At 47.2% G+C, this 26,579-nt stretch overlaps 1 protein-coding gene across 2 annotated transcripts in view; it reads left to right on the top strand.

Moving 5' to 3' along the window:
• GAN (gigaxonin) overlaps window positions 1–26,061 on the top strand; it is a 58,400-nt gene extending 32,339 nt beyond the window's left edge. For both annotated transcript variants that reach the window (XM_084959472.1, XM_003126840.7), the window contains 9 exons: window positions 957–1,307; window positions 3,387–3,604; window positions 3,957–4,078; window positions 8,068–8,180; window positions 9,740–9,889; window positions 10,780–10,916; window positions 11,162–11,290; window positions 22,496–22,605; window positions 22,691–26,061. In XM_084959472.1, the coding sequence (XP_084815598.1) occupies window positions 3,393–3,604; window positions 3,957–4,078; window positions 8,068–8,180; window positions 9,740–9,889; window positions 10,780–10,916; window positions 11,162–11,290; window positions 22,496–22,605; window positions 22,691–22,872 (1,155 nt within the window). In that variant the 5' untranslated portion in view covers window positions 957–1,307; window positions 3,387–3,392 and the 3' untranslated portion in view covers window positions 22,873–26,061. The remainder of the gene's footprint in view (window positions 1–956; window positions 1,308–3,386; window positions 3,605–3,956; window positions 4,079–8,067; window positions 8,181–9,739; window positions 9,890–10,779; window positions 10,917–11,161; window positions 11,291–22,495; window positions 22,606–22,690) is intronic.
• Window positions 26,062–26,579: the final 518 nt, after the last annotated feature.

Raw genomic sequence — 26,579 nt, 5'->3', positions numbered from 1 at the left:
ATATGTCATGTAAATGGGACGTTTCCCCTCATTTGCAGCTCCCTCAACACACTTCTTTCTGATTTTGTTGCTCAGAATGGAAGTACCGGCAGTTGTACTTTTTCATTTAAGTCTATGGTGCAAAGTGTGGAAATCAGGGTACAGTGTTTCTCGCTGTGCTTCTCTGTGAAATCCTCCCGCACGTTTCCTAACGGCGGATAGCTACCCATCCTTGGGAAAGCCTGGACCATTCGTGATGGTGGCAGAATTTTAGGGGCCTGTTTCTTTATGTTGTCTTGCTGTTGCGTAGAGAAACTGTGAAGTGGGTGGAGGAAGAAGCATCCATCAGAAAACTGAGGAAAATTAAGGAAATGCCCACAATGATTTTTTTTTTTAATCTTTGTAGGGATTTATTCTAGAAAGCAGCTTTGAGACCTGATTGTGTCTGCTGCACCAAGTGCAACGGGTGGCCTTCAGAGTGAGGCCCCCAGGCCCTCTGATGCCCCTTCTCTTCAAGGGGCCATGCACTCTCTTTCACATACCATTTGGTCGAAGGGCCACCTTTATTTGAATAGAGGCAAGAGTTTCATTAGTTGAGGTGCTTGCATTTAAAGAAATCACGTGTGGTTGACCGTAGAATGCAGGGCTCCCCATTTCAGTCCTTGAAGGTTTTTCTCTAAGTGTGGCCGTGAGCGCCTGCACGGCTCACCTTGGGAGGGTTATGGGCACTTCACGTCGGTAAGTCAAGGGAAGGCCTGGGGCAGGTCCACCAGCCACGCACCGCCCGTGGCGTCCCAGGGTGCCATGGTGCCCGCCGACTCCTCCTGAAAACAAAGTCGAACCCCATGAAATTGCCAACTTCCAGTCGTCTTTGACCTGCAGAAGTGGAGCTTTCATGTGGTTCAGCCCGGTAGATGGGTGGTTTGGCTTCTAAATAGAGACGCTCAAGTATAACCCTCCTATGCTGATGCTCACAGATCCGGCTGAACGAGGAAACCATCCAGGACGTTGTGCAGGCCGCAGACCTGCTCCTGCTGACGGATCTTAAAACTCTGTGCTGCGAGTTTTTGGAAGGCTGCATTGCTGCCGAGAACTGCATCGGTATCCGAGACTTTGCACTTCATTACTGCCTGCACCACGTCCATTACCTGGCCACGGAATACCTGGAGACGCACTTCCGAGATGTCAGCAGCACAGAAGAATTCCTAGAACTGAGTCCTCAGAAGCTTAAAGAAGTGATTTCTCTTGAGAAGTTAAACGTTGGCAACGAAAGATACGTATTTGAAGCAGTCATTCGGTGGATAGCGCATGACACAGAAATAAGAAAGGTACCTGGACTGTACAGCGTGGTCTAACTTTCTCTTTCCCCTTACATATTCATTTGTTTGTTTATTTTTTTATGGTGTTTTATTTTTGGCCTCACTCATGGCCAGGGATCAAACCCACACCACAGCAGTGACCTGAGCCGCACGCAGCACTGACAACGCCGGGTCCCTAACCAGTAGGCCACCAGGGAACTTCTCTTTGTTTGTTTTTAATCCAAATTCTGGCAGTTTTATATTTCTCCTTCACCTTGAAAAATGTTTAGAGTTGTGATCTCAAAGGTATCCTGGAAACATCTTCCCGTAGGATCACTAAAGCAGCTGGTCTTTCAGACCAGTCTCCCAAGGTCCATGTAACCCACAACACAGCAATGCAAGTATTAATACTTAAAAGCAATATAATATCCTTTGAATGCTCTTTTTTTATTCTCTTTTTTGGCTGCCCAGCTGCATATGGAGTTCCCAGGCCAGGGATCAGAGTTGAGCCATAGTTGGGATCTGAGCCACAGCCACGGCAATGCCAGGTCCTTAACCCACTGTGCTGAGCTGGGGATCGAACCTGCATCCCAGCGCTCCCAAGATGCCTCTGATCTCATTGCACCACAGTGGGAACTACGGCATGTTGCTTTTAATGGGAACTGTGTTTCACGCTTAAGCTGAAGGGTACGGAAGTGCGCCATGTGTGCTCCTGACCCCACCCAGCGTTCAGCGTCCTTCCCTGCTACGGAGTCGCGCTAACCCCGCAGGGGCTCTGACGCAGGAGTGGGGTGAGAAAAGGGCAGAAGGCGTTCTGGCAGAGGGGTGAGGGGCGTGGGCGCTCCCTGGAGTGATTGGCGTCACCCAAGGAGAAAGCAGGAGAGTCCTCGGGAGCTTTTGTGGCAGTGCAGTTCCAAATAGGAGGGTTCTGGGAGTGACAGTCTGGGAGGGTCTTAGGGAGTATCAGGCTCATGATCCACCGTGTTACTATGTTGGGGGAGGGAGCCAGATGACAGGGCTTTAAGTCTAATATTTGTACATTAGAGACTAGCTCCAAATACTGTATTTAAAAATAAAGAAATATATTAGGTTTCAGAGTGGCTTTTATTTAATTAATTAATTTATTTATTTTCATTTTTTCCTTTTTAGGGCTGTACATTCGACATATGGAAGTTCCGTAGGTCTAATGTCAGGGGTTGAATCAGAGCTACAGCAGCTGGCTTACGCCACAGCCACAGCAACACCAGATCCGAGCCGCATCTGTGACCTACGCCACAGCCACAGCAACGCCAGATCCGAGCTGCATCTGTGGCCTACGCCACAGCCACAGCAACGCTGGATCCTTAATCCACTAAACAAGGCCAGGGATCAAACCTGAGTCCTCATGGATCCTACGTGGTCAGGTTTGTTAACTGCTGAGGGAGCGCCCCAGAGTGGCTTTTAAAATCCATAATTATGGAGTTCCTGTTGTGGCTTAGCAGGTTAAGAACCTGATTAGTATCCCTGAGGATGCAGGTTCAATCCCTGGCCTTGATCAGTGGGTTAAGGATCCTGCATTGCCAAAAGCTGCAGCATAGGTTGCAGTTGCAGCTCAGATCCTGAGTTGCTGTGGCTGTGGTGTAGGCTGGCAGCTGCAGCTCCAATTTGACCCCTAGCCTCAGAATTTCCTTATGCCACAGGTGCAGCTGTATAAAGAAAAAAAAAAATTCAGAGTTCCCGTTGTGGCTCAGTGGAGATGAATCCGACCAGTAACCTTGAGGTTGCAGGTTTGATCCCTGGCCTCACTCAGTGGGTTAAGAATATGGTAAACCAGATAGAGAAAATGTCTCGACATTAATATTATAGAAACAATGTATTATTAATAATATTAATAATAGTATTGAAACTTCACAGCGGTGCATCACATGTAAATCCGGAGTGATGCTATTGCACATTAAGCCTCTTTCTATCAGAGCCGTGGGAGGTAGAAGGGAAAGGCTCCCGGGCCCCCCCCCACCCAGGGCTGGCCCTGACTACCTGCCTGTTGAGCGATTTTAGTTGCCGCGCTTCGGAAAACGTAAAACTCTGCAAACTGTCGCTCTCTTGCGTTTTCCCTGCCCGTGCTTTCAGGTCCACATGAAAGACGTCATGTCAGCACTCTGGGTTTCAGGGTTGGACTCCAGCTACTTGCGGGAGCAGATGCTGAGTGAGCCGTTGGTCCGCGAGATCGTCAAGGAGTGCAGCAACATCCCGCTCAGCCAGCCGCAGCAGGGCGAGGCCATGCTCGCCAGCTTCAAGCCCCGGGGGTACTCGGAGTGCATCGTGACCGTCGGTGGCGAAGAGCGGGTGTAAGTGTGGCCGTGCGTGGCTTCAGAGAGAGATGGCGGTGTCAGGAAAGAGGGATTTCCGCGTAAACAGGAATTCATAGTATGTTTCAGTATCTAAAGCATGTTACTGATAGATTTTTTAAATCTATGTTAGGGACGTCTCTTGCAGCACAGCGGGTTAAGGATCCTGAGTAGCCACTGCAGCAGCTTAGGTCGCTGCTGTGGCACAGGTTCAGTTTTCGGCCCAGGAACTTCCGCGTGGCCAAAACCCAAATATTTTAAACATCCTTTAGAGCAGTACAACTAGTCATGGTTATTATGAGCAGAGCTCCCCAAGCCACATGAACTGCTAATCGACTCTTTGTCTTCTTAGTTCACGGAAGCCAACAGCGGCGATGCGATGCATGTGCCCCCTTTACGACCCTAACAGGCAGCTTTGGATTGAACTGGCCCCTTTAAGCATGCCGAGAATTAACCACGGAGTCCTCTCAGCAGGTACCATGCTGTGTGGTCAACTTTACTTAACACAAGATCTAGGAATGTGGAGTTCCCCAGTGGCTCAGCAGGTTAAGAATCCAGCCTTGTCACTGCTGTGGCTCTGGTCACAGCGGTGGCATGGCTTTGCTCCGTGGCCCGGCAACTTCTGCATGCCACGAGCACAGCAAAGACAAACAAACAAAAAATAAAGGAGTATGTAATTTCAGGGTTGTACAGAATGACTCAAAACCTTTTACAGGCATTAAAAGATTAAAAGATACAGATTATCCCCCTGTGGTGACATTTTCAAAGTAGCTCTAGGTTTCAAGACTATGGTAAGAAGAATGCCTGAGGTCTTTATTGTTCCCATTTTTGCCCCGGTTTTTGAGACTCAGTGGCTCTTACCACCAGCTGGCTGTATGATCATACCTGAAATGCAGAATTTCTTTGAGCAGTGATGGTCCCCCATCTTTGAAATTCATGCAGCTTAGAATTACAGCATGTAAATATATCCAAAGTAAAAGTGTCCTGTAAAAGCAGGCGTTTCCTATGAGGCTTGAGAAAATATTACTTAAATTATTTACGGCTTAAAGTTATTTTACTCCAGAAAACGTTGAGCAGAGCTCCATGTTATGCAGTTTTCGCTCCAGCAGGTGATGGAAAGGTCAGCCTTGCTGTCCTTCTCCTCCTCATGTTGGATCTGCCTTTGGGTTCATTCCACAGGTGCCACCCACTTCATTCTCGTTATTCTCGGCAGTCTTCCGCGAGTCCTTCTTTTAGGGTCTCTGTTTGCCCACTGGCATTACCTTAACAGTTTTACGTTACACCACACTGTGCCCCATTTTAGAAATGGCTGAAGCTGTTGAATAGAAGTGGAATCATTTTATAGGTCCCACAGTTATTGGAGTTTTTATCAGTAATAATCAGCAGGATGGAGTGGTGTAGGCAACAGGAGATGGGTCTGATTTCCTTGTTGTGTTTTCTCAGAATTAACTTCCTTAAATTTTCCTCCCATAATGTGTACACATGTGTATAATTTTCACACATGCACACCTACCAGAGGAATTGGCATTTCAGAAACGGGAGACAATGAAGAGAGGAATTATGTCCAGATTGAGCAGTTCCTCTTTGTCCAGCCTGTTCCTCGTTTCTTCTTTTCTTGCCTTTTTTCAAAAGAATTAATTGACTTTTTTTGTCATTCAGTTTTTTTCCCTCTCCACCAAGTTAGAAATTATATTCTTTATCTATATTCCTTTGAAGGTTACCTGAGAAACCACAGCCTCTTTTGTTAGGTTAACAGAGTCTAAAAGTCAATCAGTACATTTAGACTCTATTTTTCACATCCCACAGTTTTACAGAATCAAACTATATGATTACTTATGTGTAAATATCTGTATACATATGTTTATTACTTTGTTTTAGACACATATGTATAGGTAGTATTTGTTTAGCTTCATTCTCATATTTACCACTTTGTTTTTCCTTCTTACTCAAACTTTCCAGCTTGGATCGTCTTCCTTCTCTTTGAAGTTCATCCTTTTGAATTTCCTTTAATGTGATTCTAGTGGTAGCAAACTCTTTTTGCTTGTTTGTCTGAAAATGTAATTATTTTGCCTTCATCTTTTAAGGATATTTTTGCTGGGTATAAACTTTTAGGTTGGCATCTATTCTTGTTCAGCACACTGAAAGGTTTTCCACCCACCTCTGTTAAGTCAGTTGTCAGTTTAAAATTGTCTTTTGGAGTTCCCGTCGTGGCACAGCGGAAACAAATCTCACTAGGAACCGTGAGGTTGTGGGTTCGATCCCTGGCCTCGCTCAGGGGGTTAAGGGTCCGGCGTTGCCCTGAGCTGTGGTGGAGGTCACAGACGTGGCTCGGATCTGGTGTTGCTGTGACTGTGGTGTAGGTCGAGGATGCGGCTCGGATCCCCTGGGTCTGTGGCTGTGGTGTAGGCCGGCAGCTACAGCTCCGATTAGACCCCTAGCCTGGAAACCTCCATATGCTGTGGGTGTGGCCCTAAAAAGACAAAAGACAAAAGACAAAAAATAAAATAAAATTGTCTTTTACCTGGGCTCCTTTTGTCTTTGTTGTTCTGCCTTTCACTACACTGTGCTTAAGTGAACATTTTATTTGAAATTTTACTGCATTTGGAGATTGTTGATCTTGTTGACCCTGTAGCTTGGTCTTTTCATCAAGTCTGGAAAATTCTTATTTATTCTGTATTCAGATGTTGTTCTTGCTCCGTTCTCTCCCTGCGCTTTTGGAAGTCAGATTAAACATGGCTAGACCTTTTTACTCCATCTTCTGCTTTCTACTTTCTTTTTGTTTTATTTTTCATATTTTTGCCTCCCCATATTGTCTTCTTTATGATTTCTTTTTTTTTTTTTTTTTTGTCTTTTTACCATTTCTTGGGCCGCTCCCACGGCATATGGAGGTTCCCAGGCTAGGGGTCGAATCGGAGCTGTAGCCTCCGGCCTACGCCAGAGCCACAGCAACGCAGGATCCGAGCCGCGTCTGCAACCTACACCACAGCTCACGGCAATGCCAGATCGTTAACCCACTGAGAAGGGCAGGGATCGAACCCGCAACCTCATGGTTCCTAGTCGGATTCGTTAACCACTGCACCACGACGGGAACTCCTGATTTCTTTTGACTTAATGTTGCATTTAATGAATTCTCTCTGTGATGAATCAGCCACTAAATCCATCCATTGAAAACTGTATTTTGTTTTTATTGTTCCTATTTCTAGAAATTCTCTTCATTTCTTTCCATCTGCTATGTCACGTCTGTAGTCCCATCTATATAGGGTTATCTTCAAATATGTTTTTGATTTTTTAAGCAAAGTAGGCATTATTATTTTGTCATATTTCTGATTACTCCAATATTTGAAATTTGAAATCTTTATAAGACTAGTTCCTGTTTTCTGCTTCTGCTGGTTTTTCTTCATAGAGTCTAGTTTCTTTGCATACCTGAATATCTTTGGCTGGGTGCTGATCATTTTAATAAAAATTATTTGTGGGAATAATATGATGTTCTAAAATCTTAGAATGTTAGAAACTAAAATGTAGATAAAGGTACTTCTTCCATTGACATTTTCCATGGTTTCTGCCAGTTGCCTGAAAACACTGCTAATTTGTAACCACTATAAATCAGATTCAAATTGTGAGATCTCCTAGACAAGCAAGGAGACTTAAATCTGGCTTCTAGTTCTGGTTGGCCTTCATCCTGAGGGTCAGAACTTTGGAGAGGTCTTCCTGCCAGAAGCCACTCTGTGGGACTGGGATTTAGATTTCTGTCTCTTTCATCCTCGCAAAGCCGTTAAATGAAAGTTTGGTTTTTCCCGGAGTGCCAAATGCTCTCAGAGCAAAGTGGTTTCCATGCATGGGAACCTCTCCAGGGCCCATATCTCCCTTTAGTTTTGCCATATTGTCTCCTTGGCTTCTTCTCCTTTAAGAAGACTGTTTTATTTTGAAAGTGTTTTTCTCTAGCTAAATTGCTATGTAAAACATTTTCAAAATAAAATAGTCTTGAACAAGAGTTGATAGAATAACCTAAAACACCATTACCCAGAATGGGAGGTTCAAAATGACTCCTGGATCCTGTTTTGAATATAAAGTGCACTCAGGTGCTGGATCTGAATGTTCCCGGGGTCTCGAATGTGCGGGTGGGGGCTTTGGTTGAGACGCTGAGTGAGAATCACAGAGGCCGGGGAACAGAACCGATGAACCGAGATAACCCAGGGCTGCTTGGTGACTGCTGGGCAGTGTCAGTTCTTCCTTTAAGCTGCAGGGTAGTGGGAATCCACTCAGATCCTCAGTGAAGTGTATGGTCAGTGACTCACCCGCCGGCTCTCCCGCCGGGATCCGGCAAAGTGTGATGATGAGCTCAACGCTGCCGTCAGGAAGTTTCCTCGCATGCCGTCTCTCCAGCTGGCATTTATATCTGATGCGAGACAGGTGTTGAAAACTCACGTTTCAACTTTCTTGCGTATTTCCTTTGATTTTTGCAGAGGGATTTTTATTTGTGTTTGGGGGCCAAGATGAAAATAAGCAGACCCTGAGCTCAGGAGAAAAGTATGACCCAGATGCAAATACGTGGACTGCATTGCCACCAATGAACGAGGTAAAATACTGGTTTTAGAAGTTGGTCGATGTTTCGTTTTTCCCTTTATCGCCTTTGTTTGCTTTGCATTTGAGTGTAAGAAGAGAGGTGCTAGATAAAAAAGAGTGAAAGAAGGCCCTTTGCAGCAACACGGATACAACTAGAGATCCTCATCCTAAGTCAGTCAGAAGGACAAAGACCATAGGACATCACTGCTGTGCGGCCTCTAAAATACGACACTCATGAACCTGTCAACAGAGCAGAGACAGACGCACAGACATAGAGAACAGACTTGTGGTTGCCTGGCAGGAGGGAGGGAGGCGTGGGATGGACTGGGAGTTTGGGGTTGGTAGATGCAACCTGTGACATTTCGAATGGAGAAGCAGTGAGGTCCGGCTGCACAGCACAGGGAACTCTCTCCGGCCTCTTGAGGCTGAACATGATGGAAGCTAACGTAAGAAGGGGAATGGACTTGTATGTGTGGCTGGGTCACTGCTGTACAGCAGACACTGGCGCAACATTGAAAATCAACTGTGCTTTAATAAAGATAATTAATCAAAAAGAGAAAAGAGCAGAGGTGGCAGCCCTGGCGAGCCCCCGCCTGCTGTGCCAGTGCCCCCTCCACACTCTGGTCTCCATGCCTGCCCCTCGGTCAGTCTGACCTCCTCGTGGGGTCTCCAACTCATGAGAACACACTTGCCTCAGGACCTCTGCCAGGTCCTCGCGTGCCCCGCTGCCTGCTTCCTTTGTGTGGTCCGTGTGGCTCCTTGGTGAGGCCGCCCCCCAGGCCTCAGCGCTCCTGTCCCCTCCCTGCTTTCCTTCACTTCGTACCTCGTAGCATCTTCTCACATACTCGGTCTTTCTCAGTTGCTCATACAGACTTTGCGAGGGCGGGGGTCTTGTCTGTCTGGGAAGTGCCCCCTTCAGTGCGAGAGACGCACTGGGCACTAAGGAGGCGGTGTGGGGAGTTCCCTGGTGGCATAGCAGTTAAGCATCTGGTGTTGTCACTGCTATGGTTCAGGTTCGATCCCTGGCCCGGGAACTTCCACATGCCAGAGGCGTGGCCTAAAAAAGAACAGGAAGTGGTGTGAATGGGGGTGTGAAATACTGCGGCGCTGTCGCTCTGGGCAGCAGCCTTCGCAGGATTGAGGGGACCTGTCCCCCTTCGCCTCTCCCGGCCACGGGCAGTCCTGTGCTGTGGGTCTGACTGGGTTCCACACATCAGCTCGGAACCACCTGACTGCCCCTTGCTGTACAAAGATCACTGCGTGGAACCAGAAGTAACAGTTCTTTTTCTTGTCATCAGCTCTTGTGAGTAAAAGTAGGGGTTCTGCCGTGCATTTCCCCATGCATGTCACTCCCTTGTTCTGGGAAATTCCTGGCCTTGGCTTCTCTGTCTGTCGTGGTAGAAGCGTGCACGGCTAGGGAACTCGGAAGTGTTTGAGAGGTGGTTTTGAGCCGGGTGTTTCTTGGCTAGAATGCTGGGATGTCAGGACGGCTGTGGTGTTTATCAAGCGTATGCCTGTCAGCCTCCAGTCTGCTAGTTGGCCTTTGTTCCAAGCTCTGTGATGTCTCTCCAGGCAAGACACAACTTCGGAATCGTGGAGATAGACGGAATGCTGTACGTGCTGGGGGGAGAAGACGGTGAGAAAGAGCTCATCTCCATGGAGTGTTACGACACTTACTCTAAAACCTGGACAAAGCAGCCTGATTTGACCATGGTTAGAAAGGTGAGAACTCCTATCTCCTGATGACTAATTCACACATGGGATTTTAAAGTTGCCGTTGCTTCATTTCCTACATGGGCCTTTTAATACCACTGGGCTGGTGAAGGAATGAACCTTACAGAATTCGTCCCCTGTCGGGCGCCCGCCCTCATGGTTTCCAGCCACGTGCCACGCTGGGCAACAGCGTGTGAGAGGGTTGAGTGTGGCAGGAGGCTTGGGCAGCACTGCCGTGTCCAAGGCCTGCACTCGCTAAGTGCCAGGTGAGCACACCAAGCCAGGAAGGAATCGGCTCTCCCAGACCGTTTTTCTACTCGTCCTGGGTGACGGAGGGGGGCCCGTGAGCAGTGCCATTGCCCACTGAGTAAGGTGGAAACAGATGGCTCCCACGTTCGCCGTTGAGAGCTTCGTATTGTTTATATTCCCCGGTGGAGGCCGGAGACGCCGCATCAGGCCAGAGCCTTGTCCGTGCCCAGGCGGTCTACACCTCACGTACTGGGGTGTGCTCACCGTGTGATTTCTCACTGTCTGCACGCCGTCAACCTAATTATTTGGGGCAGGAATTAAGTGGCATCCTGCTCCATGGAATTGACGTCTTGGAATCTTCAAATAGTGGTGAAAGAACAGAGACTAGAAAGCGCCTTTAAAAATTAGCATTATTTACTTAACTCACGTAGTGGAAGAGTATTAGAGGGAGTTCATCCCTTTCCGAGGATTAGCAGTGTGCTACCTTGCTCTTCTCTTTTTAAAACCTCGTGTTATAATAATGGAAGGTACCGTATTTCTCTGTTAGAAGTCGGACCCTTTTGTATACAGTGTGCTTTAGCCAAGCGAATAGTCTCCCGTCTCCTTAAATATTAAATGTTGCCTCCCCCGCTGTTGGTTTCTCCGTCCAGATCGGCTGCTATGCAGCTATGAAAAAGAAAATCTATGCCATGGGTGGAGGCTCCTATGGAAAACTCTTTGAGTCTGTGGAGTGTTATGACCCGAGGACCCAGCAGTGGACGGCGATCTGTCCCCTGAAAGAGAGAAGGTGAGAAGGCGGGGGGTGGACTGCGCAGAGTCCCCTTCACCTGGCTTTGGCTTTTCCCGTCTTCCAAACTGACCTTTTGTTTGACCTGGCGTCCGGTTTAGAGAGCATTAAACGAACAGTCCATTTCCTGGAAGAGAAAGACGTGCATGTGTGTGAAACACTGAATGTTGCTGAGCGTAGGAGGAATGAGGGACTCGGGCTGTGAGTTGTACATCCAACACCTGGTGTGCTGTGTGGCCTTGCAGGTTTGGAGCGGTAGCCTGTGGAGTAGCCATGGAACTGTATGTGTTCGGGGGCGTCAGGAGTCGTGAGGACATCCAGGGGGGCGAGATGGTGACTTGCAAGTCGGAATTCTACCACGACGAGTTTAAAAGGTAACTAGGAACGGTTGATGCAGCTGCTGCCGTTTTTTTTCCTTATGCTCTCAAAGTCTTGTTTTAGCGTTACTTAGTTTTGTTTCAAATTATTTCATTGAATTTAATCTGTTTATGTCTAATGCATACTAGGTATTTATTCAGTGACTTCAGAAGTATTGGTAGCTTATAGGAAAGTCATAGAAAAATGTTTCTAAAATGTAAATCAGACCTTGACACTTTTGATAGCTTTTAGGAGAAACTTTAAACTCCTTAACTTAGCATGGATGGCCTTTTGTGATACGGCCTTTGTCCACTCTTTCTGCTATTATTCAACCTAGATGCTTCACTTGAGTCCCACTGAGTGATTTTTTTTTTCCACCAAAACTTGTCATTGTCTCAGCTCTGTGCTCTTGTACTGTTGCTTTTGCCAAAAATTTCCCTTCCCATGTTTATCCAGTTAATTTGGCGTCTTCCAAAAACTGTTGAATTATCACTATCCAGAGAAAGCCTTTTTGCATCTCCCAGTCTGTCTTAGGCTCCTTGGTCTGTGGTCCCCCAGCATCGCTCCCTCAGATGGGGATTGTTAACCGAAAGCTCCTTCGGGGCGAGTTCCACCTCTGTCAGCTTTGTGTTCTAGCTTTGGCTCATACCTGGCCTGTATCAGACACTCAGTGAATGTGCTGTCAGCGATGCTTAAAACAACAAAACAGCCTGCCGTGTACGTCTTATAGAGTAGGCAGCATCCTTCCAACCCCCTCACTCCCTCCGCTGACACATTTGATAGTTGTAGCCACCAAAGGGTGTTTTTATTGCAGTCATATGGTCACATCCTGCAGGGAAAGTGCTGTGCTGAAATGAATCTCGTGGTAGCATTTCAGTCGTGTTACCAGAAGAGGGCGGCATAATACAATGTTTAATTTTATATTATTTTAGATGAGGGCAAACGATGGGCAGTTACTAAGATTTTAGAAATTGATATAAATGTTACCTATTACCATGTATTAAATGTAGGATATTTGCATAGCTGTTTTCTTTCCTTCAATTATGGGAGACAGACAATCTTAGGGAAATGTCTTAGACAAACTGAGAGCAGTTTGAGGGCACTTCTGGGGTGGGGGTCAGGAGCAGAATTTCAAATACTTTTCTACAGCCTCTTCCTCAGTGTGTTACTGTGGGGGCTGACTGTGCAAGCTGTGAAGTAGTGTATTAACTTCCTGCCAAATGAATCTCGAGACAGTCTGCCCAATTTCATTAACAAGCAGTGGTCAGAACGTTTGGTTTCTGGGGAGATACTGATATAAGCCTTTCTCGTGATGCCTGCATTTCTGTTTGGACATTGTGAGCCAGAGTGCTGTAACTTGCTGCTGGAGGAATCAAGGTTGCTTATGGTTTTACCACTTTCTGTCCCTGTTTTGACTGTCCAGGACTGAAATCTGGCATAAAGTTTTCGTTCTGCTCTTGCTATGCTGTAAATTGTTTAGAGCCTTTAGATTTCTATCCGGTTGTTTCACGTGACTAGTTGATGAGCTTTAGATAGACGTGTATTCCTCAGTGACAGGGTTAACCCATTTGGGGATCTCTGCACTGCCTGGACTGGGGTGACTATTTGCTTCCCCGGGTGAGTGAAGTTTTAATATTTTCTCAGTCCCCCACCCCTTCTCCTTCTGGGACACCTGTAATGCGATTAGCACACTCCATGTTGTCCCAGAAGCTCTTTTAAACTGGCCTCATTTTTCTTCATTCTTTCCACTACTCTGTCTCTCAGCTCACTGATCCATTCTTCTGCCATATATATGTGGCAGAAGAATATATATATATATATATATTTTTTTTTTTTTTTTTTTTTTAATTTTAGGGCCGCACCCACGGCATCTGACAGTTCCCAGGCTAGGGGTCAAATCAGAACTGCAGCTGCCAGCCTACACCACAGCCACAGCAACACGGAATCCATGTCGCATCAGCGACCTACACTGCTGCTTGCAGCAACACCAGGTCCTTAATGCACTGAGCAAGGCCAGGTATTGAATCACATCCTCATGGATACTAGTCAGGTTCTTAACCTGCTGAGCCACAAGGGGAACTCCTTTTTTTTTTTTTTTTTTTTCTGTTCTGCCTCATTTGGTCTACTATTGATTCCGTCTGTGTATTTTTCATTTCAGTTACTGTATTCTTTAATTATATTTAGTTGTTCTTTCTGTTGTCTCATTCTTTGCTTTCAGCTCATAATTGTTAAACATGAGTGTTACTTCTTTTCTGTTTAAAAGCACTTGCAAGTAACATTCATGTGTCTTTAGTTTTGTTATTTTCAAGCTCTCTAACGTTAGTTTACAAATAGAATAAAGAAAGCTTGATTTCTGTTGTCATGGTATAGGATTCCTTTTTAGATAACACAAGCCCCATATATAACACTAAGGGCCTGTATTAAATCACTTAACACATTGATTCTTGAGAACAACCCTCTGAGATACACGTACTCTTTTGAGTCCTGTCCTGCACATGAGGAGACCAGAACACAGACGGGTTAAGTAACATGTCTGAAGACACACAGGTAGCAGGTATCCGAGCTGGAATTTGAACTCAGCTGTTCTGGCCCCCGAGTTCCACCTTTTCAGCTACCACATGATACTGCCTAAAACATACAGGCTTTCCCATAAATACCTATTGAAGAGGGAAAAACCATATGTAAGTAGTTTCTTTCTCTCAGGATCAGATGTTTCCAAGTATGTGACATTTGCATACTCTAGAAACCATTGCCAGATGATCCGTCTGCATTAGATTGGAGACCATTTATTGTTTCTAAGTAATCTCTTGTCTTTCCTGTCTTTGTTCCCTATTTTTAGGTTAAAACTTTCCTGGAAACATGCCATATCTTATTATTTTCTGTGTTTCTGACTAAAAACAAAACTATTTGAAGGAAAGCAAAAAACTGCCATTATTTATACCAAGTCATAGTAGCAACTTGATATATCCAGAAAGACGCTGTCTCTTTCTGTTCCCTGTATCCCTGTTCTCTTACTAACACGCCGTCCTCCTGGGGGTCTGTATGCAAAAAAAAAAAAAAGGCCGTCCCGGATTCTCGCCAGTGCTTCACATCTCATGAGTTGCCAGGTCTTTTTTTTTTTTTGAACTCTAGGGTTTTTCACACATACCCACGTGTCCTCCTCTACCCCTGCCCCAGGGCGCTCACTCGGTCCCAAGGGCTATGTCACTAGCCTGCTAAGCGGTCCCTCTAAGACGTTTCACCTGCCTGCACTTGGGAGAGCTTACTCTGACTTTGGCCGTTGGCCTCTGATGAAAATTCTTCCCGTTTCCCCGTTGCTTACCAACGAGAATATTGAGCCTCCTACTCAGGCCCCTCCGTGACCTGAAGCTGAGACCATGTTCCACCCTTTTCACCTTCTTCCTCGCGTGGGTTCTGTCCTCCCGCTCACTTCACACAACCATCCTGTGTCTTCGTGCCTCTGTGCGTCTGCCCGGCCCGTCTGCCCTCCGCCTGGCGTTTTTATAGAGAAATTGTGTTAACAGTCAACACCTGTCCTTTCGTCTTTTGATGCCGGACGTGTAATTGAGGAGACGTCTTTGACCACTGGCCGCATCCCCACTGTGTGGTTCTCTGACCTGCGGGTTGGAGACCATTCTGGTTCAAGGGTTCTCCTGCAAAATTGGGAAAACCAGAAGCAGTACTGCTTCCTGGAAGAATGTGCAGGCCCTTAGTGCCACCACCCAAGACTTGGAAATGCGGGCGTGGTGCCACCTCTTATATCCCCATTTAGTTCACTGAGAAAAGTCAGCGGGGTTTTCAACAATATCTGTGCAATTTCATAAACTTAATTACGTAGTTAGGCTGATTGCAGGCTCAGTCCCATGTACAGGTTTTTTTGGATTGTTTTTGGGGGTTTTTTTTTTTTTTTTGGTCTTTTTAGGGTCACACCCATGACATGTAGAAGTTACCAGGCTAGAGGTCAAACTAGAGCCATAGCCTCTGGCCTGTACCACAGCCACAGCAACACTAGATTCAAGCCACATCTGCCACCTACACCCCACCTTGCAAAAACACTGGATCCTTAACCCATTGAGCAAGGGCAGGGATTGAACCCGCATTCTCATGGATACTAGTTGGGTTCTTTGTGTGTGTGTGTGTTTGCCTTTTCTAGGGCCGCTCCCACGGCATATGGAGGTTCCCAGGCTAGGGGTCTAATCAGAGCTGCAGCCACCGGCCTATACCAGAGCCACAGCAATGCGGATCCAAGCTCTGTCTGCGACCTACACCACAGCTCACGGCAACGCGGGATCCTTAACCCACTGAGCAAGGCCAGGGATCGAACCTGCAATCTCATAGTTCCTAGTCGGATTCGTTAACCACTGTGCCACAACGGGAGCTCTACTAGTTGGGTTCTTAGCCCACTGAGCTACCATAGGAAGGGTTCTTAACCCACTGAACTACAATGGGAACTCCACACGAGTGGTGTCTTCATGCAGCACGATCCCTGGCCTTGGTGGGCTGCTGTCGACGCAGCTGCCGCTTTCCCTGCTCAGCAATTTGCAGGGACTGCCAGGAGCCGTTCTTTTACCCGCAGGACCAGTGGGAGCTGCACCGTCTTGCCCCAGGACTGTGTCAGTTCTGCTGTCTTCCTGTGGTACTAGTTCCCGAGATTTTGATACCTTGATGTTCCATAAAACCTCGCGTTGGTCTGCCCCGCGTCGGTTATGCCGCATGGACCTGATGACTGGGGAGGGAGCATGCACTCAACGTGCTTTTGCAAGATGTGTGATCCGGAGGGTGGGAGATGAACCCCGCTCCTGGCCAGAGACAGGGACCACGCCAGTAACCTGCAGGGACGATTTCACGTGTGTCATCAATCACTGGCGGGAGCTGCTGGCGGGTGACAGGGCCCTCCCGCAAAGGCATACGGCCTGTGAAGGAGGTGCAGCCACAACCTGTAGGACTGCGGGAACGTACCCAGAAAGGAGCAGCCGGGACGACTCCTCCCCACCCCTCAAGGCTGGGATTCCCCTCAGCGGAGGAGGGGGTGCCGTGGCCCATGTCTTGGCAGAGCCCCGAGCTGCCAGCCTGAGCTGGTGCACTGGGAGCCGCCTTCTGGTTGCCCAAGGAGCTCGCTGAGGGGCACCTCTGGGCGTCCTGCTCTCTGGAGGGGGCAGAGCAGTGGGAGGAAGAAAAAGGCCCCTGGCATCAGGAAGAAGCCTTGCCTCCACCCAGCCTGGCAGTCCCTCCAGCGCCCTCTGTTGACAAGGCCTGCCACTGCGCCTGGATGTTCATTTTCTCCCTGTGTAAGTTTTCTCTTTCATCTGGTTTCTTCTCTTGCCTGAGTTACTTCCTTCCTTTCACTCACTTTGAGCTGATTTTGCTCTTCCTTTTCTGGTTTCTTCAGGCGGCATATCAGATCTTATAACTTTCTCTGCTGCGGTCTCCTTTCTTTTCATCACAGTGTGTTTTCCTTTCTCTTACCAAGCATCGAGCATCGTCAGGGTAGCTGCGCTCACGCCCCCGCCTGGTGGATAGATAATCCCACCATCTGAGTTCATCTCAGAGTTGGCATCTGTTGACGGTTTATTTCCTTGGGAAGGGGTTCTTATTTTTCTGGCTCTTCTTTGGCTCAGTGATTCTGGATTGTGTCTGTGGCGTTGTGAGTGGGACATTGTTGAGGCCCTGAGGTCTCCTCTCTTGCTCCAGGGGTTTAGCAGGCAGTGGACAGGACTGAACTCAGACTGTGGCTGTGACCCCTGAGGGGCTCTTCCGAGCCTTCAGGACACCTATTCGTGGATCCAGTGTCAGTCAGGCACAAGACAGTGGGTGCCCTCAGTTTTGGGGCTCTTGTGTACCTCCCATCTTTCCGGGACCCCCACACACTTGGGTGATTCTCCTCTCCCCTGATTCCGGAGGCCAGAGAGCCGGCAGGGTTTTCTCTAGGGGCTTTGCTCCCTGAGCCGCCAGCCCCAGGCTGCCTCCAGACAGAGACCGAGGGACCAGAGCCTCACTGTGGGGGGTGGGGGGGTGCTTGTTCAACTCTCAGTTTCTTTCTGGAATCTGCCAGCTTCTGCTGTCTCCAGAGCCCTCAGGCAGTTGTCTTTTGTATTTTGGCCAGCGTTCTTAGCTGCTCCTTGCAGGAGGCTCAGCCAGACCTTCGCTCAAGCTCCCTCCCGCCACTCCTCCCTCTTCTTCTCACCCTCTCTCCCCGAGCCTGTCTTCCTCCTCCTGCTCTGCTCTCTCAGAAGCTCGCCACCAGGATCCGTGCCGTATTTTAACTCTCAGCTCCGAGTTAGCAGAGGACACATCGTTGTAGCCCCAGCTCCTGATGAGCCCGTGAGTGAGAACAGCATCCTAAAGACGGCTGTCGCCCTGCCCTTCCCAGGATGACCCTTCCTCAGTGATGCCTGCTGTGTCCTAGACACTGAGCAGAGCACTTACCTTCCATTCCCCTCACAACAGCCACTGGAGGTTGGTGACAGTGTCCCCACCTTACAAGTGACGCAAGAGAGATGGCATTGGCTACATTGTCCAAGGCCAGAGAGGTGGGAAACAGTAGGGAAAGAAAGGCCCGACCAGGTAGCTTTTATACCGTTTTTATAAGCAGCAGCTTACGCACGATCCAGTTAGCTTCTCCTCTTTTTCTTAATAGAAGCCTCGTCAGTATATACAGTAGGTCACCTAGGATTATTTTTTTTGAAACCCAGGGACTCCAGATCATTGATCTGCTTTGGATGAAATTTGGTAGACTGTCTGTATAGACCAACTTCTTCAACTTTGTCGGACTCTTCGAGGGAGGAGTTATGTTGAATTCTCAACTCTACAAAATTACTCTGAAACATCCTTGTATTCTGCCGTGTTCTTTCACTAGATAATCTAGTCGTATATGTCCTAATTTAGAAGGGCCAGTTCCCTGGTGAGCAGGGGTGTGGCCCTGTTAATGGACTTGCTGGAGGAGCTACAGGCCTCCCCCGTAGGCATGTCCTGGGTGCAGCTCAGCCTCACACAAGGCAGGGGATACTCAGCAGCTTTGTTTGATTTAGGACCTGGGAAGAATTTAAATGTCAGAGTTTAGTTATTTATGTCTAGCCCGGAAGACACAAAATACGAAAGAGCCACTTACTCTATTTGACATTGTTACAACTGTTTCTTTTAAAGGCCTCTTAACTCTGCAGTGCGAGCTCTTAGATTTTTTCCTTTTTCTTATTTATTGGAGGCAAGAGCCATAGTATTCCCAGTCGCAGCAAACTGCTTGACTCCAGGCAGCATCTAGATGTTGGAGGAATCCAGCGTTAGGCGAAGGCACTCAGAAGTACCGCAGCGTCGTGCACAGCCGCTTTGCTCCTGAGCTGTTACGTGATCTCGGATGCATCATTCCGCTTTGGTGTTTCTTGGGATTCAAAATACGGAAGCTACTGCTTGATAACAGTCTGGGAAGAGTGTTCATTGAAATAACAGTGCTGTTCTTCGTGAAATAATTGTACATTTGTTATTAATATCACAATGCTGTGGACCTTAGCTGCCAGCTTTTTGGACAGTTGATGGCCTAGAGTTAGAGGCGGGAGCAGTGCTGGGGCACGTGCGGGCTCCAGTGGTGACGGGAGGCCTGGACATGGGTCGTCCTGAAGGGTTTAGCCACATTCCCGAGGTCTGACTGAGGTCTCCTGTGACCTGGCTGTGCCTTTAGCTATTAAAGGGAAATTATTTGGTCAGATTATTACCTTGAGTGAGCATACTACACAGCAGAGTCTAGTTTGTTCTTGTTCTTTTTTTATTTTTATTTTTTTTTGTCTTTTGTCTTTTTTGTTGTTGTTGTTGTTGTTGTTATTGTTGCTATTTCTTGGGCCGCTCCCGCGGCATATGGAGGTTCCCAGGCTAGGGGTTGAATTGGAGCTGTAGCCTCCGGCCTACGCCAGAGCCACAGCAACGCGGGATCCGAGCTGAGTCTGCAACCTACACCACAGCTCACGGCAACGCCGGATCGTTAACCCACTGAGCAAGGGCAGGGATCGAACCCGCAACCTCATGGTTCCTAGTCGGATTCGTTAACCACTGCACCACGACGGGAACTCCCTTGTTCTTTTTTTAAAGCTCAAAAAAAAAAAACCTTTTATGGGAGTTCCCTGGTGGCTCAGTAGGTTAAGGATCCAGTGTTGCCACCACTGTAGATAGGGTCACTGCTTGTGGCATGGGAACTTCAGTCCCTGGCCTGGGAACTTCCACCTGCCATGGGAGCAGCTAAAAACAAACAAACAAAAAAACCTTTTATTTTGGAATAATTTTAGACTGGTAGAAAAATTGCAAAATAGTCAGGGTTCCCATAAACCATTCACCCAGCTTCTCCTAATGTTAACATCTTTACATACCAGGTATGAACACCAGGATGTTTGTGTAGGCACAATATCATTAAATAAGCTATAGACGTTATTGGCATCTTACAGCTCATCTGCTCATCACACCCTTTCTCCCTCTGCTTCGGGATCCCATCCAGGAGCCGACACTGCTTTCAGTTGTTGTGTTTCTTTAGATGCTTTCATCTCTGACGGCTCCTCGCCCTCCATGACCTTGACCCCCTTGAAGGTTAATGGTCACTTTTCTACTAGGATGTCTCTTCGTCTGGCTTTGTCTCAGACCTCTCATGATTCGGCCGAGGTGGTGTGTTCGGGGCCGGAATCCCACAGAAGTGCTGTGGGGCCCTCCTCTGCCCCACGTGGCGGGAAGCGTGGGGCCCATGTCTCCTTGCTCTGATGCTCATCTTGACGCCTTGCTTAAGGTGGCCTCCGTTGGGTTTCTCCACTGCGAAGTGACTCTCTCTCCCTTTGTAATTAATGACTATCTCAGAAGAGATCATTTGAGAATATGCAAATATATTATTTCTCCTTAAACTTCCGCCACTAATTGAACACCCATCAATGGACTAGCCTCACAGTATCATTGCTGCAGAGTTGGCCTAACAGCAGTTTTTCTACCTGCCTCATTCCTTCTACGTTTGACAGCTGGGTTTCTATAAAGAAGATTTGTCCCTTCTCCCTCCTCTCCCCCCTTTTCTAATGTGTTCAGTCACTTATTTATATCAGTATGGACTCCTGGATATTTATTCTATAAGTTATACATCTAGCGCTGTCATTATTTTGTTGCTCAGATTGTCCCGGCTTCTGCACATCAGCTCCGGCGGACTTTTGACACACCCTCGTCCTTTTTTAAGCACTTCCTCTTTGGCAGCACAAGATGCTCCAGGCTCATCTTGTATTTTCTGTCTCCGCTGTGGAAGCAGCCACTTCTTCGAGCCCCAGATCCTTTTAGTGGTTATTAGATTGATTTTCAACAGAAGTGCCCGGGCAATTTGGTGGAGAAAGAAACATCTTTTTAGCAAATGATGCTGGAACAACTAGATGTCTGTAGTTGTTGGAAAAAAAAAAAAAGGAGTTGACTTTTATACTTCATACCATACTCAAAAGTTAACTCAAGTTTTATCATAAGATCTAAATGTGAAAACTGAAACAATAGGGGGTTCCCCTCGTGGCACATCGGAAACGAATCCGACTAGGAACCACGAGGTTATGGGTTTGATCCCTGGCCTCACTCAGTGGATTAAGGATCTGACGTTGCCATGAGCTGTGGTGTAGGTGGCAGATGAGGCTCAGATCTGGCGTTGCTGTGGCTGTGGTGTAGGCCAGCAGCTGTAGCTCCGATTAGACCCATAGCCTGGGAGGCCCCACGTGCTGAGAGTGCGGCCCTAAAAGGAGACATAAGACAAAAAAAAAAAAAAAAAAAAACCTGAAACAATAAAATTTCCAGAAGTTTTAATTTAATTTAAAAAGCTTTGCAACCTTGGAGTAGGCAAAGATTACCTAGAAGGACATGGAAAGCATGAACTATTTTTTTAAAAAAGAAGGATAAATTGGAATTCATCAGAATTTGAAACTTCTGTTCTTCAAAAAGGCTCTGTTAAGAAAATGGAAAGACTGGAGTTCCCTGGTGGCCTAGCAGTTAAGGATGTGGCATTGTCCCTGATGTGGCACGGGTTCAATCCCTGGCCCAGGAACTTCCGCATGGCATGGATGCAGCCAAAAAAAAAAAAGATAGAGAAAAGACATTCTAAGTCTGCTAGTTGGGGAAAATATCTGATGTACTTATCTAACAGAGGACTTGCAGCCATGAAAAAAAAAGGAATCTTAAAATTCAATAAGAAGACAGAAAACCCAATTTGAAAAATGAGCAGATCTTTGAGCAGACATTTCATGAACGTGGATATGTAAAATGTCCAATAAGCACATGCAGAAATGACAGCATCATTCGTCTTCAGGGAAAAGCACAGAACTCCTATGGCTAAAATGAAAAAGATGATGGTACCAAGAGCCGGCCGTAGAGCTGAACCATTGCCTTTCTCATACATTGCCAACTGGAATACAAACAGCACAGCACTTGGAAAACAGTGCAGCCTTTTCCTATCAAAAGAAGTATACCTCTGGACGTTCCCATTGTGGCTCAGCAGCAGTGAATCCAACTAGTATCCATGAGGATGAGGCTTTGATCCCTGGCCTTGCTCCGTGGGTTAAGGATCTGCCATTGCCGTGAGCTGTGGTGTAGGTCACAGATTTGACTCAGATCTGGCGTTGCTGTGGCTGTGGCCGTGGCTGGCAGCTACGGCTCCAATTGGACCCCTAGCCGGGAACCTCCACGTGACAGGGGTGTGGCCCTAAAAAGCAAAATAAAAAGGGGGGGAGTGTACCTTTAACCATGTCATCCAGCAAGTCCATAAGGTAAGCCTACAAAGGAGCTTCATCCCAAACAGCTTTGCTCACAATAGCCGAACCATTAGCCCAGGCGATGGCCTGCCCCGTGAGCGTGAGCAGGTGAATGGTTGACAAGTTCCCATGAGCGTGAGCAGGTGAATGGTTGACAAGTTTCCGTGTGCCCGTGCAGTGGAATACCGCTGGAAATAACAGGAAATGAGATACTGATGTAAGCAGTAGCGCCAGTGAGTCCCAGAAACACTGTGCTGAGCAAAAGAAGCAGATTGAAAGTGCGTCCTCCTGATGATTCAGTAGATGTGACGTTCTGGAACAGGCACAGTGCCCTCGAGCGTGCCAGGAAGGAAGCACGGGGTCCCCGGAAGTGCAGTGCGGGGGGTCGCGCCTTGAGCTGTGAGTGGCTCAGCAAGTTTTGTCATCTCAGTCTGCACAGATGTCGCGGCCATCCTCTCGACTGCCTTAATTTTGTCCCTCTGTTTTCAGGTGGATCTATCTTAATGACCAGAATTTATGCATCCCCACCAGTTCCTCTTTTGTTTATGGAGCCGTACCCATAGGAGCCAGTATTTATGTCATCGGAGATCTTGACACAGGTCAGACGTTAGGGTGCTTTGGTCGTAACTGTTTCCCAGGGATGCCGAGGCATGTGTGTCACCTCTGCTTACTCTCCTGGCACAGGTACCAATTACGACTACGTGCGGGAGTTCAAAAGGAGCACGGGGACCTGGCACCACACGAAGCCCCTGCTGCCCTCCGACCTCCGCCGCACCGGCTGCGCAGCCTTGCGTATTGCCAACTGCAAGCTCTTCCGCCTGCAGCTGCAGCAAGGCTTGTTCCGGATCCGTGTTCACTCCCCTTGAAGAGGACGCAGAGCAGCAGCAGAGCTCCTGACCAAGCGCCGTGACACGGCTCCGTGCGGGGACCGGAGGTGGCAGCCGAACCTTGCTCTGCGCGCCGGCCTTTGTGTGGTAACTCTGCTGGTTTGCTGTCGCTCGGCAGCCTGGGCCTCAGCTCTTGCTGGGGAGAACCGGTGTCTGCCGAGAAGCTCCTGGGAGGACTCGGTTCCTCCCACAGATGTGTCTGTAGACCCCCCGGGGCTAGTCACTGTCAAAGGAAAAGGGAAGTGGGAATCGGTGTGCTGTAAAATATCCAAGTTAGAATACTAAGGTGCATTCTCCCTGGAGGGAACCTGTATCCGGCTTTGGTAAACAAACAAACATCCGTATATGCAACTCAACATATCCAGACATACCAAGATTGCTTTTCTACCGCACTTGGGAGGACATCCTATGCCTAACTCTGCCCAACAAGCTGAGGTTTGTGCCTGCAGTGTTAGCTTGGACTCCAGGCCCACTTACTACTAGTACTCTGTCCTAAGAACCTTTTTAACATTGTGTTGTGATGAATGGAAACTAAGGTAAAATGTCTCCTTTATGACACTCTATCTTAGTAACCTGAAGAGGCGACCCATGAATGCGTCAGGTGGCAGGCCTCCCATGAGCTGGAGGGGAGTTGCTGGCTTCTGTCTTAACTCCGATGAGCGGGTGCCAGGCCGCCACTCCCGGGGTGGCGCGCTCCGAGCGGTGCAGGACCTCGTGCCCTGCCCTGCTCCCGTCCCCGCGCAACCAAAACCACTTTATAAAGATGAGGATGTTCGGAGGCGACTTTATAGAAGAAGGACCTGGGTCGGGTACCTAATACAGGTCTGCTGTGACCAAAAAAAAGAAAAAAGAAAAGAAACCTGTCCAGAGAAGATATATAGGGATCAAAAACTTTTTAAAACAATCTGTCTGAAAGCACACACAGTCTTGTTTACTACTGTTTAGGGTTGGAAAACGTGTCTTAGAATGAAAATCCATGTCAAGAATCTAGACTTTGTAGCAGAATTTTCTCAGTGCCGTTCACTAGTACGAGTTTTAGACAAATTACAAGTAAGGTTTAGCTGGTAGAATCAACTACCTCAACTTAATTTCGTTCTGTTCCTAGTCGAATGAATTAATCCTTTCCTCCTCTGCTCGCTCTCACTCCCGGGTCGGCGCCTCCGCCCCGCTGCCCGTGAGGGGAGGACGTCTGTCACCAGTGGCGCTCACCTTGTGAGACGTTTTGTTTTCCATTCAAATTCTGCCACCGTGGTGTGGAACCAGGGGCTTCGGTGTGCTTGATTACTTCATAATTTGAATTTATGCACTCTCGGATTTCCGGTCAGTTTAATATGGAGCACCTCATTTCGGATTGTTTTCTACAGCCCCCCGCCCCCAGTATACAGAAGCAGCAGCATTTGATTTTAAAGATTAACAAAGGTATCAATGTATCATTTGGTTCTAATTTGAGAAGAGGAATTTCTTCTAGAAACTTCCTGCATGCACTGTTTGTGTATTTTTCCCGTGCCTGTGAACCATGGCTTGTGCTTTCCCACCCACGGACAGTGGAAGGGGAACCTGCCCCCGGTTTTGTTTCTCACACCTCTTCGAGGTCAGTCCCCGCGCTGGAACAGCTGCCGAGGAGCCTTGCCGGTGGGCCTTCTAGGGACCGTGTGTGTCCACTGTAACTCTCCGCCCTGGCCCAGGAGGTGGGTCAGAGAAGGTGTGAGGTTGTCATTGTCTCTGTCGGTGGCACGAGGCCAGGGTTGCACGGCCGAGCTTGGTTCGGAAGGCAGAGCCGGCCTCGTTGCTTCGTACTGGCTGCCGGTCCGTTGTCTGCACACTTTCTTCCCAGATACCCTGGATGTCTTTTAATCAGAGCTGCAAATGGCCACTGCAGCTTTTCACAACGAGACGCTAGTTTTAGAGGACACACATGGCTGAAAAGTGAATTCTCTGTGGTAAAATGCCCCGTACGAAACAGAACCTTGGCCTTGAGAAGCCACAACTGAGGTACATTGAAGTAGCAGCTGCTGTCCTGTTCAAGCCGTGACAGGTAGCAATTCCCTTTTCTTCACTTTCTAAAGTTTCAGGTCCTTCCCCGTCCACACCAGGCCTCTCCGAGGAAACAGGTCATTGTTTGGGAGTGAATGGGTCCCTGTTGCAATATTACCAGTGCCTGCATAACCCAGTCAATTCATTTTATAAAAATAGTTCTTTTTTTTTTTTTTCTAATTCAGTTCATTGACAACTGTAGCTGCCGAAATTAGGTAGTATTTTTTAAATATATTTGCCACATAATATGGGATGCAATAACCAACAAAAGCTGCTAAGTGCCAAACTGTTATTTTACTATATATAAACATAAAAATACTATGTTGAAGTATAGGGATGTATTTAATTTTATTATGTTCCAAAATTAATCATGATTCTTGGTAAATTACAGTTATTTCAGTATTGTGAAATAAATTTTAACTCATTTCACACAGGTTTGTGTTTTAACATTCCGCTTAGGCCTTGAAACATCCTTTCTTGATAAATTTTTGATACTTCTTTTTCCATAAGGCACTTTTACCAAGTGTATGTTGGAATTAGCGGCAAAAGAATCGATCTCAAAATTTTAAATACAGTATCTTTGGGGGAAGTGCAATTTATTTTCATTGTCCCACCAAGAGAAGGAAAGTTGTCTCAGGTTAGAATGAGTGACTATGTAAAGGATCTCTTTCAGGCTACGGTATAAAGTAGGTTTGTTTGTTTCTTTGTTTAATACATCCAAATATAGATTTTTTTCAAAGATTTAAGAGTTTAATTCAAAATGAAGTCTTTATTATTTTGTATGTATATGATAGTGCTTATATTCTGTGAGAGGTAAAAAGTGTGTGTGAGATAGAGAGTGTGTGTGTGTGTGTGTGTGTGTGTGGGCGAGAGAGAGAGAGAGAGAGAGAGAGAGAGAGAGAGAGAGAGAGGTGACTTGCTCAGTCTGTTTGTACATGTTTACTTTTGGAATTGCCGTTCCAAACTACTTATATTATTGTCTCCTGGTGCTTCAGATAAATTCTTGAGCCTGTGGCCCTTCAGTTAATACTACTGTGTTAAACTCATGTTGAGTGTGTATATTGACATAGCCTTCATGTTTCTTTCCTTGAGTGTATTAAACAGTATTTACCAACAAGTAAGTTGGTGTGCTGCGAAGATTTAGCCCAAGAAATTCAGAAATTCATTGTTTCTTTCATTCGTTCCTTCTTTCATTGCTGTGAGGAGTTGATAGCTAGCAGTAGGCTTTTGTCAATCTGTGCAACAACCAAAAAAGAATATTTAGGGCCTGTTGGGCCTGTTGTTTGTCTTGAAGTGTTCTCTTATCCTGCACTACCACTTTAATGATGGCACTTTCTTCGGTGATGCCTTGGAAGTGCCATTTTTGTCATTTATGAGTGGGGAGTTCCCTAGGCAACGCACAGGAAAGGCATCCTTCGTGTGGACATGGGAAGACAGGGCCCCTTGGCTGCAGCACTTCAGTAACTCAGGGCGGCAAGTTAGGTTTTTGGAGAGACGTGTTAGCTGCCTTGGTCCGTTGGGATTCCGTTCGGTGCATTCCTGCTTCAGTGCACCAAACCAGGGATCCCCAAAAGTTTTCCAAGGAGCGCTAAAAGCACTGCAGTATTAACTTCCAGAATGTTGGCTCTCTTGAGTCAGAAGGAGGCTGCCTG

Source organism: Sus scrofa, chromosome 6 (genome assembly GCF_054392235.1).
Source record: "Sus scrofa isolate SSC_HxYL_T2T_F1_AM1 chromosome 6, Sscrofa_HxYL_maternal_Yorkshire_Landrace_v2.0, whole genome shotgun sequence".
Taxonomy (NCBI): Eukaryota; Metazoa; Chordata; class Mammalia; order Artiodactyla; family Suidae; genus Sus; species Sus scrofa.
Note: the sequence above shows the minus strand (reverse complement) of the source record. Positions and strands in the feature narration are given on the sequence as shown.